The sequence below is a fragment of the Rhipicephalus microplus genome, chromosome 1 (assembly GCF_043290135.1).
Source record: "Rhipicephalus microplus isolate Deutch F79 chromosome 1, USDA_Rmic, whole genome shotgun sequence".
NCBI lineage: Eukaryota > Metazoa > Arthropoda > Arachnida > Ixodida > Ixodidae > Rhipicephalus > Rhipicephalus microplus.
In genome coordinates, this window is record NC_134700.1 from 171468107 (window position 1) to 171486656 (window position 18550).

General features: G+C 49.3%; 1 protein-coding gene across 1 annotated transcript in view; it reads right to left on the reverse strand.

Annotated features, from left to right (window-relative positions):
- Nucleotides 1–725: 725 nt before the first annotated feature.
- The window catches only part of LOC119178333 (polypeptide N-acetylgalactosaminyltransferase 1), a 51271-nt gene continuing 33446 nt past the window's right edge, over nucleotides 726–18550 (reverse strand). Inside the window, exons 9-12 of the mRNA XM_037429522.2 lie at nucleotides 16641–16783; nucleotides 14830–14943; nucleotides 7380–7520; nucleotides 726–1796 (exon numbers count right to left, since the gene is read on the reverse strand). Coding sequence (XP_037285419.2) covers nucleotides 1650–1796; nucleotides 7380–7520; nucleotides 14830–14943; nucleotides 16641–16783 — 545 coding nt within the window. The 3' untranslated portion in view covers nucleotides 726–1649. The remainder of the gene's footprint in view (nucleotides 1797–7379; nucleotides 7521–14829; nucleotides 14944–16640; nucleotides 16784–18550) is intronic.

An 18550-nucleotide genomic window follows, 5' to 3' on the forward strand; every position in this document is an offset into this window, starting at 1 on the left:
GTTTACTGTGCTTTGAACAAGCTCGGCTAGGGGGTGCAGACGGCAGCAAAATCGCGATCTCTCAGGCAGATCGCGATAGTCTCGATCCCGATCACGCCTGATCATGATTAAAAGTGACCGTATAGCAGCACCTATTGTGGTTAATCCGGATCGACATTGATCGCGATTAAAAATGCCCGTGTGACACCGGTATAAATTTCTCTGTTGCGCAATCGCCGAAACATTACACCGAGTGTTATATCGGGAGCAGAGTGTTCTTTTGCGGATAATATGGACGTTTCTACCTCGAGCTTTAAGAGCTTCGTCCGTAAAATATCAGGTGTTTCAAGAAATGTGTCAAAAATCTTCTGAAATCTAGGAAATTCGATGTTTGTTGAATGCCTTCACAATTACGTATACTTCTTCTGTAGCCGCAGGCGTTCTAAGACGCTTAAAGACACTATTTAAGACAGTAGTGAAGAACGTCAAATCGGAGAATCGAAGCCGTCCATGCGAAGAACCCATCGCAGCTTTGAGATAAAGAAAAAAAATCGGCCTCTGGTAGTGATTGCAGCGCAATGAAATTCAGTGACGTTCAACGGGAAAACCGATAGCGCGTACTCGTTGCAGCCGGCGGGGTAAATCAACCATGCACGCGCTCCGATGTGTAGCTGATAAGCCCCACTTTCGCATCCATTTCGCCGGGGTTTCAGTGTTTGTCACTACAGTAATGAGGTGTAGTCAAATCGAGCGAGAGTACATTTTTTTTATTTACAAGTAATAATACCTTAAAAAACCCAGATCTTGTACGAGCTTACCTGCCTGTCTTACTAGACCCGACGTGTATATATTTACATGGCACAGCGTGAAGAGGCTTGGGTGAATTACGTTATAAAAAATTAATTATATATAATCGTGGTTTATGTACACATAGTAGCAAAAATGTGTGAAATAAGTGATTCTACATAAATTAATAGAGAGCTTTCGCTAAGTGCAGACATATGTATGTATGTATGTATGTATGTATGTATGTATGTATGTATGTATGTATGTATGTATGTATGTATGTATGTATGTATGTATGTATGTATGTATGTATGTATGTATGTATACCCGAAGGTAGACACACTGGCAGTAATAGACCTAGCAGTGACGTTTTGTGACACTGCTTGTTAGCTGGGCTCGTGAGCTCAACTAGCTCAACGGTTATCTACGTTGTGCGATGGATACGTCGTCGCAAATATCTTCACCTAAATCCTCCAGATTTAGGGACTCGGAGACTATGGGTCCTAGATATATAGGGACATTATATCAATGATCAAGAGGGCTTATCTGCACCGAGACTCAATCATCGGTAAAATTTCTATGCCCCCTTCTTCTTCTTTTTTTTTGATAAGTAAGTGATGCTAAAGCAAGTACGTTTTTTATCGCACACTGATTCGTCGCACGTTCATGACGTCATAAGTTGGCTTGGGATGGTGCGCGGCTGCTCACTCGAAAACGCCCTCTCTCTCTTTTTCCTTTTTCGATATACGTGTTCGACAGTGCTTTTTTAGACTATGCTAAATCGAGCATGGCTACGAAAGGCCGCCGATGAAAGACGTTGGTCAGAGCCGTATTTAGTTGACGGTGGGCAAGCGTTCGCGGTTTCTCGGAGGCGTCGGCGCCGTCTAGGTGAGTGTCTTCCAGTCGACGGACTCCATGATCCACTTCTGGCTTCGCCCTCCGTTGCAGTTCCGCACACGAACGCCCTGCGGTCCGCGTTTGCCGGGCAGGTCGAGGCAGAGCTTGCTCGTCTTGTGCACGATTTCTTTAGTCTGGGAAAGAAGAGAAGTTGAAAAGAGGTGTTGAAGCAATCATGGCACTGTCACCGAGCGATTTGTGGTCTTCAGTTAAAACTAGAACTACAGGGTTTATTACGCCTGTACAGATAGAAAAAAAATGGGCCATAAAAATTTAAAAAAATCAGTGCAAAAGTGACAAGGGGCCGGTCGTAAACCCCGTTGAGCGCCGGCGACCGCCATTTGGCATGACGCGTGTGACGTAATTTGTTGGACTGGAGCGGAGCCGTCGTTTTCTGCCACGTTTAAGTCGCCGTAAATCGTTCATTTCCAGTGCCTAGCTAAAGAAAGATAAAATGTCGCAACTTCTTGCACACCTGACCACGGAACAACATCGTATCGCCGGAATACAGGCGCTCGAACGGCTATCTCCTTGTTGCGCCACGGCTCGCGATTGCGCCGTTGTTGCGCAAGGATTAACCCGCATAACCCGGAATATGGTGGAAAAATTGGGCGTCATGGCCCCTGGAACAAAATGTAGGTGCGTCTTATGTGTCTTAACAGCCGTGATGACACAGGAAATATAGGGCCTTCTGGAGATTACCACGAAGTATACTAGGTTCGATTCCAGGCAGCATTTCTATAAGGATGAACTTGAGAGCGCTCTTGTTTAAGTGCTCTGTGTAAATAAGCCTCAGTGGTGCAGTGGTTACCGTGTTCGGCTGCAGACTCACGGTTTCTATACCTGCTGCGGCAGTCACAACTTCGTCTACATAGAAATGCGGGCTAGAGGCCCATGTAGTGTGGGATGTCAGTGTACGTTAAAGACCACCAGATGGTCGAAATTTCCGGAGCCCTCAACTATGGCGTATCTCATAATCATATCGTGATTTCGGAATGCAAAGCCCCAGATATTATTATTATTATTATTATTGTTGTTGTTGTTGTTGTTGTTGTTGATGTTAATATTATTTGAGATTTAATATCAACAAGTCGTGAAAGTCATCCAGGCAAAGCAAAAATGGACCAGTGTGCCACGGCGGCGGCGTCAACACGAGTGGCTGAAAAATGCTCACCATCACGTGATGCCGTCCCGTATGACGTCCTCATGACGCCATTGTGACGTCAAAAACGCGATGTTGCATAGTGACGGCATCATATGACATCATTGCTCGCTCAATGGTGGACCGATCCCGGATGCAGTGCAAAACAATGTTATTCGCAGAAAGCCTACGATGCTTACGATCCTGAAGCCATCACAAAAAACCACGTCAGTTGCAGAAAGCTTTACAAGGAATGCGGTAGGCTCAATGCATCGAATCAGAAGGAAAAAAAAAAGTAACGTAGCTTGTACTGGAGGCCCAGTGCTAAAGACAGCGGAGCTCAGGGCACCCAAGTTTTTGCTTAACGCTGTTTCGTAAGTTCAGCAAGTTTTCTCTTTTTAAAGACGACAGTCTTTCTTGCGGTACTTCGACGCAAAAAATTTTGGTCTGTCTTTCTGTACTTTTGTCTGTTTGTTCGCCGTAACAATACCCCAAACGGCACCAAGCGATACCCCAAATGGCCAACCCCATCGGCAGCGCCCACCAATATAGCTCAAGTTTCAGCGTTCATACTTGTGCGATTGTCGATTAACAAGTAATTATTGCGCATATCTGAGGCACCATGACAACACGTCAATATTTTGTGTTTCTTTATATAAGAGAAGGCACACGTCAGTAAATCTAAGGGCCGTAGCGTTTATCACGCTGCGCTCTCAGTGCATAGCGATGCTCAAAAAGGCAAGTGTTTTTAACGTTTTGCTAAGACGACACGGTCGTGGCACCTGCCCGTCGCTTTGCGTTCTACACCTTATCGCCTCCGAGACAAGCGCGCCTCTCTCTCCGCGGGCACGCACGCCTTCCTTCGTTTTCGAAGATAAGTGCCAGATGGCGCTCGTGTCTAACGTGCCTCGATACGCTCGTTCGCCTTCGCTGCACTGATCGAGACTCTCTAACGCAGTGCTTCTAGAATACTATCCACCGATTTTCTTGCGCACAACATCAAATAAACGTTTTGTTCACTCTCGTCACACGCAAGACTATCGTCTTTCGACGACATTTGCAGTGAAACATGCAGATATGGGGCCAATTTTTTCTACCTCTGTATTCTTTTGTGCATTTTTCTCTTTCTTTCCCTGTTGTTATCTATTTATCTCTCTCTCCATCTCTTTGTTTATTTCTTAGTATTTCGTTCTCTCTTCATTCTTCTTTTTTTCCTTTTCATCCATCTCTCTCTGTCTCTCCATTTCTCGCTTTCTTGCAGATTCTTTCTATCCTTTTTCTTTATTTTCACTCCCTTTCTGCCCCCTCTCTCTCTCTTTTTGTATCTATGCATTTCATTTTTTCTATTCTTGTCATTCTTTCCTAAGCTATGCTTCACTATGTCCTGTCATCCTTTGATTGATTTGTAGGGTTTAACGTCCCAAAACCACCATATGATTATGAGAGACGCCGTAGTGGAGGGCTCCGGAAATTTTGACCTCCTGGGGTTCTTTAACGTGCACCCAAATCTGAGCACACAAGCCTACGACATTTCCGCCTCCATCGGAAATGCAGCCGCCGCAGCCGGGATTTGAGCCCGCGACCTGCGGGTCAGCAGCCGAGTACCTTAGCCATTAGACCACTGCGGCGGGGCTCCTGTCATCCTTTCCCTCTCCTCATCATCGCATCTGTCTACCTTGTAGAACGCTCCCTTTCGAATCGAGGCTCTAGTTCGAATCACGCTTCGTGGAGTACTATTTTACGCCAAGAATTTATGTCCCTCTTTCTTCATATCTCATTTTGTGTATCTCCTTGTCTTTCTTTGTACTCTTCATCTGACCCATCAGGGTTATCACAGACCACGCCGGAGAAATCAGCGCACGTGTTTGGGAGTGAGGCAGAAAAGAAAGAAGAGAGCGTGTACTGGCTCAAGATGATCATTTCTGTTTCCGAGAAATTACGGCAAGCTTTAACAGCTCCGCTGTTAGAGGACAGTTCTCGCCTTAGAGTTTACTGAGGTGGAACGTGTAAGGAACCCTGTAAGTCAAGCCGGAGCCTTCCACTACAACATCTAGAGCAGCTTTGGGGCCTTAGCATTAGTATATGTTAGCTTTAGTATAAATTACCTTGGCACAATTCCGCAAAATAAATGTACAGAGAAAAAAAGAAACATAGACAGGCACTCGCGATATACGCGTCTGGCTGATAACGTGCACGACTGATCCTCCAACTTATCAGGCAGAGTGTACGCAGTGTAGATTACACTAAATTAGGATAATAATAATTATTGTGGTTTAACGTCTCAAAACCATGGCGTGGTTATGAGAACTTATGACAGACGCCAGAAAGCAGGGCCCCGGAAATTTTGCCCACCTGGGTTTCGTTAACGTGCACCTAAATTTAAGCACACGGGTATCAAACATTTTCGCCTCGAGCGAAGTTGAGGTCGCCGCCGGGATTCGATCTCGCGACGTCCGAATCAGTGGTCGGAGCACCATAGAGGCCTGACCACATGCACCCGCTGCAGCGCGTCAGCGCAGGGCTGTTTCATGTAGCGTCGTGCATCCTCCCAATAGAGAGAGAGGGTGCGTGACTTCGCAAAGTTGCGCGCCCACCCTCTCCATGAAGAGAGGGTACGATGCCGCGTGGCGTCGTGCATCCTCCCAATAGAGAGAGAGGGTGCGTGACTTCGCAAAGTTGCGCGCCCACCCTCTCCATGGAGAGAGGGCACGATGCCGCGTGGCATCGTGCCTCCAACCAATAAAGAGAGAGGGTGCGTGACTTCGCAAAGTTGCGCGCCCACCCTCTCCATGGAGAGAGGGCACGATGCCGCGTGGCATCGTGCCTCCAACCAATAAAGAGAGAGGGTGCGTGACTTCGCAAAGTTGCGCGCCCACCCTCTCCATGGAGAGAGGGCACGATGCTGCGTGGCATCGTGCCTCCAACCAATAAAGAGAGAGGGTGCATGGCTACGCAAAGTTGCGCGCCCACCCTCTCCATGGAGAGAGGGCACGATGCCGCGTGGCGTCGTGCATCCTCCCAATAGAGAGAGAGGGTGCGTGACTTCGCAAAGTTGCGCGCCCACCCTCTCCATGGAGAGAGGGCACGATGCCGCGTGGCGTCGTGCCTCCAACCAATAAAGAGAGAGGGTGCGTGACTTCGCAAAGTTGCGCGCCCACTCTCTCCATGGAGAGAGGGCACGATGCCGTGTGGCGTCGTGCCTCCAACCAATAAAGAGAGAGGGTGCTTGACTACGCAAAGTTGCGCGCCCACCCTCTCCATGAAGAGAGAGTACGATGCCGCGTGGCGTCGTGCATCCTCCCAATAGAGAGAGAGGGTGCGTGACTTCGCAAAGTTGCGCGCCCACCCTCTCCATGGAGAGAGGGCACGATGCCGCGTGGCATCGTGCCTCCAACCAATAAAGAGAGAGGGTGCGTGACTTCGCAAAGTTGCGCGCCCACCCTCTCCATGGAGAGAGGGCACGATGCCGCGTGGCGTCGTGCCTCCAACCAATAAAGAGAGAGGGTGCGTGACTTCGCAAAGTTGCGCGCCCACCCTCTCCATGGAGAGAGGGCACGATGCCGCGTGGCATCGTGCCTCCAACCAATAAAGAGAGAGGGTGCGTGACTTCGCAAAGTTGCGCGCCCACCCTCTCCATGGAGAGAGGGCACGATGCCGCGTGGCGTCGTGCCTCCAACCAATAAAGAGAGAGGGTGCGTGACTTCGCAAAGTTGCGCGCCCACCCTCTCCATGGAGAGAGGGCACGATGCCGCGTGGCATCGTGCCTCCAACCAATAGAGAGAGAGGGTGCATGGCTACGCAAAGTTGCGCGCCCACCCTCTCTGTGGAGAGAGGGCACGATGCCGCGTGGCATCGTGCCTCCAACCAATAAAGAGAGAGGGTGCGTGACTTCGCAAAGTTGCGCGCCCACCCTCTCCATGGAGAGAGGGCACGATGCCGCGTGGCATCGTGCCTCCAACCAATAAAGAGAGAGGGTGCGTGACTTCGCAAAGTTGCGCGCCCACCCTCTCCATGGAGAGAGGGCACGATGCCGCGTGGCGTCGTGCCTCCAACCAATAAAGAGAGAGGGTGCGTGACTTCGCAAAGTTGCGCGCCCACCCTCTCCATGGAGAGAGGGCACGATGCCGCGTGGCATCGTGCCTCCAACCAATAAAGAGAGAGGGTGCGTGACTTCGCAAAGTTGCGCGCCCACCCTCTCCATGGAGAGAGGGCACGATGCCGCGTGGCATCGTGCCTCCAACCAATAAAGAGAGAGGGTGCGTGACTTCGCAAAGTTGCGCGCCCACCCTCTCCATGGAGAGAGGGCACGATGCCGCGTGGCATCGTGCCTCCAACCAATAGAGAGAGAGGGTGCATGGCTACGCAAAGTTGCGCGCCCACCCTCTCCGTGGAGAGAGGGCACGATGCCGCGTGGCGTCGTGCCTCCAACCAATAAAGAGAGAGGGTGCGTGACTACGCAAAGTTGCGCGCCCACCCTCTCTGTGCAGAGAGGGCAGGATGCCACGTCAAAAACCCCGCGCTGCAACGGGTGCGTGCGGTGAGGCCTTAACCACTCGACCACCGCGGCGGGTAATACCTTTGGATCGTAGCGCCACTTCTGCCTGGCCAGGTTGTTGCAGGCGATCATGACCACGTTGGTGTCGGCTTGGGACTCCGGTGAATCCAGACAGATGGCTTCGTCCGTCATCAGGAAGCCTTCTTCGGTGAGCACGAAGTACTGCGTCATAAGAACGCCGATAAAGTACACTTTGGATGTAGTTATGAAATTATTCTGTGAAGCGATTAATCTGTTTCGACTGATCAGTTACGCTTTGAGAACATTTCTGTAGTTACATTTACCGCCATGAATATAAGACAAAATCAGCGTTAAGGTTTCATTTATAAGTTTTGCGCCTAAGCGACGCACGTGATTTCATGAATTTCAAAGTGTTTTTATTGTGATATCAATTATAATGTTACGAGTAACTTCTTTATTGAGATATTTACAGCGCAGAGAACCCGACGAGCAAGATGGCGTCAGACCAGCATCCAACGGAAAAACCCACTTCGTCCTCCTCTTTCATGCAGCCGTGTTTAGCGGCTGTTTTGTATCATAACCCCCGGCGGTAGAAGCACCGTCCCGGTGCTAAATTTACGCAGATGATGTCGAAGGGGGGTAATAGGGCTTTAGCCGAGCCACGTGAACGGTGTCGCTCGGAGCTGACGATGACTTTGTTGGATCGGTTGGAACAATCTCGTACGTGACGTCTGTCATATTTGCAAGATGTTTCAGCGCGCGAACAAAGGAAAAAGGACAGGGTAGACAGAAAGAGCGCTTCACATCTTGCAAATATGACTACGCACCAACTAGCCCAAGTTTCCACTCTTGGGACGTCTGTCACTTGGCGAACGATACGGAATGGTCCAATGTAGGGCGACAACAGTTCTTCCGACAGTCCCACACGCCGAGTAGGTGACCAGAGGAGCACGAGAGAACCCGGAGAAAAGTGCACGTCCCTATGGTGAGAATTGTAGAGCTGTTGTTGGCGCGCCTGTGAAGCCTGTAGACGGTTACGGGCGACTTGGCGCGCGTGGTCGGCGCGGTTAATGGCTTCACCAGCATATTCAGTGGCCGCAGGTAGTAACGTGTCTAAAGGTAGAATTGGGTCCCGGCCATATAGTAGATAGAAGGGCGAATATCCGGCAGTGTTGTGACGAGATGAGTTGTAGGCGAACGTCACATACGGCAAATGAATGTCCCAATCATGGTGGTCTGGCGCAACGTATTTGGCATGCATATCGGTTAGGGTCCTGTTAAGGCGCTCCGTGAGGCCATTTGACTGGGGATGGTACGAAGTAGTAAATTTGTGCTTGGTATTGCAAGACCTCAGGATTTCATGAACGACAGCTGATAAGAACGCGTGGCCACGGTCGGTGAGAAGTTGACGGGGAGCACCGTGCACTAATATTATGTCGTACAGCAGAAAGTCTGCAACGTCGGTAGCGCAGCTGGTCGGGAGTGCTCATGTGATTGCGTACCGCGTCGCGTAGTCCGTGGCAACAGCAATCCATTTATTTCCGGCTGTGGAGAGTGGAAAAGGGCCCAACAATTCGAGACCAACTCGAAAGAAAGGCTCGTTGTGAACGTCGATCGGCTGAAGGTAGCCGGCTGGGAGGGCAGACGGCGTTTTGCGACGCTGACAGGGCTCACAGGCGGCAACATAGCGTTGAACAGAGCGGGCAAGTCCAGGACAAAAAACCGACGTCGTACCCGATCGTATGTACGAGAAACGCCCAAATGGCCCGTCATGGGAGCGTCATGAAGTTGATGCAGGACAGTGAAACGCAGGTGCGCTGGGATGACAGGAAGTAAGTCTGATCCGAAGGAATCAAGGTTGCGGCGATATAGAATCCCGTCTTTCACCAAAAACATTCGTAGGGACGGGTCGCGAGGCGTTGACTCCAGTTTGTCAATGATGGCTCGTAAAGAAGCATCCCGACGTTGCTCTTCGCCAATGTTTAACAGCTGCGACACGGAAAAAACGTCCGTGATAGCGTCAGTATCGGTTGCTTCGTCAACAGGGTAGCGGTATAAACAATCCGCATTCTGATGTAATCGCCCTGTTTTGTACATTACAGAGAACGTGTACTCTTGAAGGCGTAGAGCCCAACGAGCGAGACGTCCCGTGGGGTCCTTCAGGGAGGCTAGCCAGCAGAGCGCGTGATGATCCGTGGCAACACGGAATGAGCGCCCGTACAGGTATGGGCGAAACTTGGCGACTGCCCATACACGGGCGAGGCACTCGCGCTCCGTGATGGAATAGTTGCGCTCGGCTGGAGATAGCAGTCGACTTGCGTAGGCTATAACACGGTCGTGTCCGCGTTGTTGCTGCAATAGCACAGCTACTATGCCGTGTCCACTGGCGCCTGTGTGAACCTCGGTTGGGGCTAATGGATCAAAGTGAGCCAAGATTGGTGGCGTTGTAAGCAATGTCGTAAGTTGCGAAAACGATGACGCTTGGTCATGGCCCCAGGTAAACGAGGCGTCTTTCTTCAAGAGGTCTGTGAGTGGGCGTGCAATGGTCGCAAAGTCCTTAACAAAGCGTCTGAAATATGAGCACAACCCCACAAAACTGCGGACATCCTTTGTGGTCTTCGGAACGGGAAAGTTCGTGACTGCGCGAATTTTCTCTGGGTCTGGACGCACGCCTTGAGCATCGACAAGGTGACCGAGCACGGAAATTTGACGACGAGCGAAGCGGCACTTGGAGGCGTTAAGCTGGAGTCCGGCTCGACGAAAAACGTCCAGAATAGCTGACAAACGATCAAGATGTGAGTCGAATGTGGGCGAAAAGACAATAACATCGTCAAGGTAACACAAGCAGGTGGACCATTTCAGCCCTTGGAGCAATGAGTCCATCATTCTTTCAAATGTGGCTGGTGCATTGCAGAGTCCAAAGGGCATCACCATAAACTGATAAAGATCATCAGGAGTGATGAATGCGGTCTTCTCGCGGTCCATCTCGTCGACGGCTATCTGCCAGTACCCTGATCGATGGTCAATAGTTGAAAAATAAGTGGCACCGTACAGGCAGTCGAGGGCGCCGTCGATGCGAGGTAAAGGATAAACGTCTTTTTTGGTAATTTTGTTAAGGTGACGGTAATCTCCACAAAAGCGCCATGTTCCATCTTTCTTTTTAACAAGGACGACTGGAGAAGCCCAGGGGCTGCATGAAGGCTCGCTCGATAATGTTTTTCGCAAGCATTTTGCCGACTTCATGTTGTAATATTGCACGCTCCGACGCCGACACACGGTAGGGGCATAGTTGCGGGGCTGTTCAGCCTTTGGAGAAACCGATGTGAGGCCGTAGCTGCCAATTGCCGCCGGCGTGCCTTGTGGCCGATACTGGGGAGAATGAGACGAGAGATCCTCGCGTTCCTCTCCGAAGAGCTTTTCTTCCTCGGGGAGCAAGAGTTTCTGCGGCATTGGTCGTGCCCTTTCGTCAAGGTGGAACACGAAAGGATACAACTCATTTTTCGACCGACTTGGTGCTAAGCAGCGCCCGTTGAGTTGTTATATAGGATTTCATTTGTTACAAATTGTGTTTCATTTGGATCTATTGTATCGTTATACCCTTGTATCGTGATATCAAATTGAATTTTTGTGTACATGTATGCCAACATAATCATGTATATTAGAGCAAATGTCTTCACTGTAACGTAGGGATGTTAGTCGTGAAATATAGATGTGCCGAAGTGTATGTGCCCTGTTACTGGAATGGTATGAAGCCTGTAAATAAACTTTTTCTAAACCAGGGGCGTCGGTGAATGGGGGTTACATGGCCAGTATTTATGCGATGGGTGACAATGGTCGTTTGGCCCAAAGAGTTGCTGGCAAAGTCGAAAATGCTACGATAGCCCTCAAGAACGTGGCAAAGCGCTGCAGCTTGCTCAGACGTGAGGTCCGATGACACCATTCGCTCGATGTCGGCGCCCCAAGAACGTGATGGAGTGGAACCACTGACTGAGCTGCAGCAATCGTCAACTCTGAAGGGCTCGACATGGTCATCTTGGAGAGCAGTAATTTTGGCCAGGGAGATACCCTGTGGCAGAACTTGGATGGTGAGTGAAAAGTTGACCAGTGGAAGGAAGGTGCGGTTTCTCTTAATCATCAGAATCATATGCGGCACAGCAACCCCATGCGTAAGCATCACTGCAGGAATCGGGGCCACCATGTAATCACCATCAGGTACTGGCGGCGTGGAGTTGACATGTGTGACAGAGTTAGGAGGGAGGCGCGTGAAATCAATGCAGCAGAGGCTGGTTTGCGGTGGGCTGGTCGGGTCGGAAAAGAGGGGTAAATCGAGATGGATAAAGCCAGCTGAACAGTCTATGAGGGCAGAGTGCGTGGCTAGAAAATCCATACCGAGTATGAGTTCATGAGGGCAATGTTCGATAACGGCGAAAAGAACGACAGTGCTTCTCTCCCCAATAGACACTCGCGCAGAGCACATGCCAGGAATTGCGGCAGTTCCTCCATCGGCGACTCGTACAGCTCGGTTGGGGGCGGGCGTGACAACTTTTCTAAGTCGGCGGCGAAGGTTAGCACTCATAATGGACACATGTGCGCCAGTATCTATCAATGCACTGACACGAACATTGTCGACAGTAACGTCCAAAAGGTTCCGGTTCGTTGTTAATGTTAATCGAGGATTTCTTACGAAGGTCGTCAACGCAGCTCCACCTCCAGAAGCTGCACGGCCTAGTTTTCCGGTCGGAGATGCTGCGAATAGGTCGGGGAGGCAGCACGGCGTTGTGGGGGCGACCGGGACTGACGACGAGCAGGGGACGGTGACCGGTTGTGGCGAGGTCTGCTCAGAGGTGCTGTAGGAGCGGAAAATGTGGTCGCCGTTGATGGAGAAAGTGGTGAGGACGCCTGGCGAGCAGAAGTGGTGTGATACTGAGGTGCATAATGGGACGGTGGAGCCCAGCGGCTGCGGCAGTGACAAGCGATATGGCCAACGCGTCGACAGTTAAAACATATGGGCCTGTCATCAAGAGTACGCCATTCGGACGGATTGTGTTGTATGCGAGGTGCAGAAGGGGTACGATAAGAAGGCTCAGCAGAGTATACGATAGGAACAGGATGTAGGCCGACATTCGATAGCTCTTGACGTATGACCGCTTGTATTAAAGAGATCGTGGTCGGGGAAGGCGCAGGCGTCGGTAATGGCGTGGCTACCGGTTGTGCTGCCTCGACCTCTCGACGAATGATACGTGTGAGGTTGTCACATGGAGGGGCCTGGTGGAAGGCGTCGTCACACGAAGAAGTGACCGCTGTGTTCGGAAGGCGCACGATGCTTTGGGCTACGCGGCGGGCTTTAGCTTGTTCGAGACGTCGGCATTCTTTAAGGACTGTGTCGATGCTCGAGGCGTTGTTAGAAACCAGCAGGTTGAAACCATCGTCAGCAATGCCTTTCAAGACGTGGTTAACCTTTTAGTCTTCCGACATGGACTGGTCGGCCTTGGAACAAAGGGCCACGACGTCGAGAACGTAGGAGACGTAGAATTCGGTAGCAGACTGGGCCCGTGTGGCAAGAGTCTTCTTCGCAGCGAGCTGACGACCAGACGAATCGCCAAAAAGGTCACGTATCTTTTCTTTGAAGAGATCCCAGCTCGTTATGTCGGCTTCGTGGCTTTCAAACCATGTTCGGGGAGTGCCGTTCAGGTAGAAAAGCACGTTGGCGAGCATGAGCGTGGGATCCCATCGGTGAGTAGCACTGACGCGCTCGTACCGCTTCAGCCAAGTGTCGAGATCGATCGTACCATCACCGGAGAAAGTGCCGGGATCCCGGAGGTGCGGTAGTGTGACGTAGGTGGTGGCTTGGACTGATGAGGGCGGCGCAGAGGAAGTACCAGCAGTCGAAGCAGTCGAAAGGTCGCCGATGGTGCGACCGCTGCGCGTCTCCATGGATGTACGGGGGTCGTCCACCTCCACCAATAATGTTACGAGTGACTTGTTTAATGAGCTATTTACAGTGCAGAGAACCCGACGAGCAAGATGGCGTCAGACCCGCATCCAACGGAAAAACCCACTTCGTCCTCCTCTTTCATGCAGCCGTGTTTAGCGGCTGTTTTGTATCAATATGAATAGTCTCAGCTGGTTTTTGCCGTCGCCGCCGCCGTCATTCGCGTATTTGTATACGTATGTATAAATTCACGGGGAAGGATGCACTAGCTTCCTCTTTCTGCGGCGCGAGCATAACCTTTCCGGCCTGGCTCGTCTTCGCACGCGCTTATCTTGCCAGCGAAAAAAACGGGGGGGGGGGGCGCATGTGATTGCCGCGCTATCGCGGTCACGATCAGTGCGCGTCTTACATGTGGCCACACAGCAGGCGGGAGCTGCTTCTAGGGACGCCGCTCTCCACACAAAAACACGGTGTCAAAGTGTCAAAGGTGTACCTGAAGTGGCCGTGTTCTCTTACACCAGCGTTTTGTAGAGTTATGTGAGATCGGATCTAAATGAGTTGGCTGCCAGCCTCACTTCGTACATGAACGCCGCCACTACGCATAAGGCTTGTTGTGGTTATTTGCGCTGGCCGCGCGGCAGGAACTAGCAAGCGCATGTTTACTACAAATAGTAATGCTCCTAAAAATTGTAGCCTTGCTTCGTAAAACGTTCCAATATGTTGCTATCGCATTCACTGCTTTGCCGTTGTGGCAAAACTGTGACCTTTTCTTTCGGAATTCGGCAAAAATAGTCCGACTAAATTTTCTGAAACTTATTGCCTAGTGTCTCTCAAGGGGGCGTTGACATCTTTATTTCTTCATATTTTTTGCACGTTTCCCAAAGTGGGGTTATTTTGGTTTTGTGAAAAGTAATTTACCATTTTTAAAAAGTTGCTTTAAGCTCAAGCCTCGCAACTAGTGTTCTGTTACCAACGGCACGTCGCCGATACTCCTACGAAGTTTCTTCGATTGTTCCCTTGCCCACTGCGTGAAAATTTCGCTGGGACTGCAACATTTTCTCTCTTGCTCACGTGAGAAAGAAATAGCAAATGCGTTTATGAAGCAATTTCTAAACAGCTTCGATGATAACTCCGTTGAAGAAACGTACTGAATCTAGTTTACTGGTTTATTTTTTTTTTTGAATGAAACAAGCAAACGCAAAAATTAAGTCTGCTCTCAATATCAATCTGCCAGCCACATTTCAGTCCTCATGATTATTATTTTTTTTTCGCCGGGTGCACAAAGCAGTTGATGGTAGTGCTGTCAGGTTATGCATATCATGTGACGAATATAGGGACATGCCAAAGGATTACGCCCTCGTCACCTCCTACAAGCCGGCCTTCGTTACATTTACACAAACAGTTTCCACAAACAACAAACAGATTCCACAAGACACTGCTTCACTTCTCACACATCACTGGCTTAAGTGCGCGAACTTATTACCCATATACACATTATATTAGGCCCTCAGGACTAGTCTATGTTGCTGTAAATGTAGTAATAAAGAAAGGAGCTTCCAGTTTGATGCAGACTCCTACCTGCATAGGGTAGTGCGTAAGTGAACATTCTTCAAGCTCGACCTTCCCAACTGGCTGGTGATAGCTCTTGGAGCTCGGCCGCACGAAGCACTTTCCGCTCTTTTTGTTTCTCACCTGGAAGGGAAGTGTGAAGAGCTTGTATTGAACCCTGGTCTAGAAACAGAGGCAACTAAATCAGAGAAAGTCGTTAAGAAAGTGGTAAAAAAAAAAGCCTCTGGAAGTACAGATCACGACAACCAGCAGATTTTTCACAGTGTTCCTTCAAGGGAGGGGAAAGGTATTGTGCTCCTCCTAAAGACGTATTCCATACGCGTCACAACAGCTGCCCCAGTATGTCGACAGCGCGCGTACCCATGTTTACAGACGAGGAATATGTCAATACACTCGTATCCAAGTCAGGTGACCCTGCTCACGAAGCAATTTCACCAATAAAGCTAGCCAGCTGGATAGCATGCATAGTGGGCATAAGACCCACAGTGGAGGATTATTAGTTATGCACCCGACTAATCGTACCCTGAATTTGCTAAATCGATGAGAGAAAAAAAATGCAATTTTTAGAAATATGTTATGCATTTATCACATATTCTTCCCTTTCCACCCGCTTACTGCTTTACGCCGCTTTGAAAGATTTTCACACTATAAGCCGCTAGGAGTGCACAGCGCGAGAAAAATCCCGCGAATGCTGACTTATCGCATCAGTCTTTGAAGTATCAGCATTACACCTTGTGAAATTGGACAGAATTGGAGCTTGCTAAAATGTGCAGCATTCAGTCCGAATTTTGATCGAGATTCGTCCGCGTATAATAACGGTCAAGCTTCCCGCTCATGAAATACACTCTGGACTTTGCTTTAATACTACGGTCGCCACTTCCAATCTTGCTGTTCCGAGATCTTCGTCTTTGTCTAGCTGCACAGCGGCAGCTGTGGTTACTCTCTTCTACCGCGTTCAACACGTAACGTTATATATACGGGTTGTCGGGAGTTACCGTAATCAGTTGTCACACACTTCACGCTTTCATCAATGACAACAGGACGAAAGTTCGACGGCGTGGGTATAAAAATAGTTTCTACGGGAACGAAGCAACTTGTTTGTCATCCTGCTCTCTCTCTCTCTCTCTCTCTCTCTCTCTCTCTCTCTCTCTCTCTCTCTCTCTCTCTCTCTCTCACTCTCTGCTTCTCTGTAGCGCACGCAATCGCATACTCAATCAGTGCGAACTTATATGACTGCTGTCAACGACAAACAAAATTTATTTTAAATGTGGAGCATTTCTTAGTCGCATAATGTCGCGCTTCTGCGTTGGCGCCGTTCACACCCCCATTGCGCATGCTCGGCTCGTCTCGTGCCTCGTCTCCTCTCTTCCCTCAAACGCCGGCGTTGTGTATATAGGCGGCGGATCGCGCTTTCGGAGTTCAGTTAAGGGCGTCTTTACTTGGCTTCCGCCTAACTTGACGCTTTGCTTGACTCGAATAGACGCAGCATTCACACGATACCCCCCCCCCCCTCTGCGACGCATTTACTCAAGTTCCACCCCGTGGGGAGATACGGGCGCCATTTTTCTCGTACCTAACTGACACCTTAAATATATACATGTAATGTTTCTTTTTCATTATTTTTATGTGGTCATGCCTGGATGTACAAGTCACCTTAGGTTGGGAAATCTTGTAGCCCGCTACCCCGTAAACAATCCTTGTTTTCGCGCTTACGGCGGGCTGCTTCCGGCTTGTATATATATACGTTTTAGGGGCAAAAGCAATCATTCGAAAATTTCATTTCAACATTTTTTTTTCGCTCCCGAGTGACCGCCTCGTACCTTTCCGAAGAATCTGTTGTCAGCGGGCAGGAAGTTTTCCGGCCATATATTCTCGAGGTACCACCGGAAGCTCTTGCATTGTAGCTTTTCTCGCAGCTTCTTGCGCTCCGCCACATCTTGTGGTGTGTAACTTTTCTTCATCTCTGGAAAAATGGGCACGTAAAAAGTACGCTGCAGACACGTAAAATGATTGTTCTAATATTGCGTGAAATTAGCTCACATCTAATGAAGACAACCTTGATCTATATCATGTGAACATTGGGCAAAAAGATCGTTTACGCTGAAACTGTTGCTTGGGCGAGTTGGTTCATGATTATTTAGACTGATTTATCAGCGCAAAAAAGACGAAACTTTTAGAAAAGACACACACACACACACAGAGCGCTGTACTCACAACTCATTTACTATTTCAAACGCAGGGCCTTTTTGTAGGCACGCATCGAAACAACAAAAGTTAGCATGATGAAAAGAGGAGATGAAAACCACCTGACAACCACTTGTCAAGAAGACAAACAACCAAAGGCAATCACACCACAAGGTACACCCTTGATATGAAAGGAGAAAAAGAAAAAAAAAGAAAAGAAAATATGTACTTGATGCCAAAACTAACCGGGCCGAACACGTTAAAGCCAGAGAAGCCCAGGCAGGTACGTAAGACAAACAAGATCTAAAACGTTAAAAACTAAAAATATTTATAAGAGCAGTGTAAAGCACAGATTGAAACTAATAAAGAGGCATGCGCTGTAGGTTACTTATTTCCTTACTTGAGAGGGAAATGGAAGGCCTGCTTACACATTTGTCCCCCCGCCTCTGAATGTCGGCTACTTCTAAAATTTCTCGAACAATTCGTTCGCCATGCCTCGCTAGGACAATTGTACTCTCAAAGTGCGGGGAGCAGCCACAGTCTCGGCAACGTATCGCTAAATGACTGCAGACCACCGCTGAAAGGCTCAGCAGGTGCTCTCTGAGACGGACATTTAAGACACCCGCCCGTCTGTCCAACATAGTACATGCCGCATAAGAGTGGCGTGGAATACATTACTCCTTGCTCGCACGCCGCAAAGGGGCGGCGGTGCTTAGTTTCGCACATGTTCTTGTTCCCAGGGAGGACGTTCACCGCTCGGCACAACCTGGAGAGCTTTTTAGGGGCCGAAAACGCCACCCTGATGTCGAAACGCTGGGCCATCTTTTTCAGGTAATGTGACAACCTGTGCATGTACGGAACCACCACAGCCCTCTTCCTTTGGGCACCTGCTCAGTCTTTTTTGCGCTGATAAATCAGTCTAGGGTGATCATTTATGCAAATATAATTGCAATGACTGCAATAGTAATTAAATGAAAAAACTTTTAAACCCAATGTGATTTTGGGGAACGTGATTCCAACTTGTGAAATATACTTGCACGAAAAATTTTATGCTATTCGCCTGGGCAGGTAACACGAATCGACTGATACGATTTGCAAAGCTGCTAGAATTATCCTAAACACAGCACTTCACGCGGTGTTCGGCACTAAGTCCCTTACGCGTACACTGTAAAAAAAAAAGAGTGAGTAAAAAGGGTGTCTTTTTCTCCCACAACAATAATCGCCATCTATATTGCGTTCCATCCTTGCGCTATCGCCCCGCGCCCGGTACATTCCGGTCACGATCGACATGCCCATTATCAGGGTTACATTGCATTCTCGATAGGAAAGTGGCCAGCACCGAGTTTTCAAGAAAGGAAGTGCACGCAAGCCTGATGACGATTGTTGTTGTGGGACAAAAAGACACCCTTTTTACACGATATTTTTATAGAGTGTAGTGATCTGTATCTATCGGCGATAGATGCTGTCACTTTCGACAGTTCCCGAAGGAATGTTATTGCAAGCATTTTCCTGGGAAGCTGACTTAACCACGGCAATGTTCTTTCTA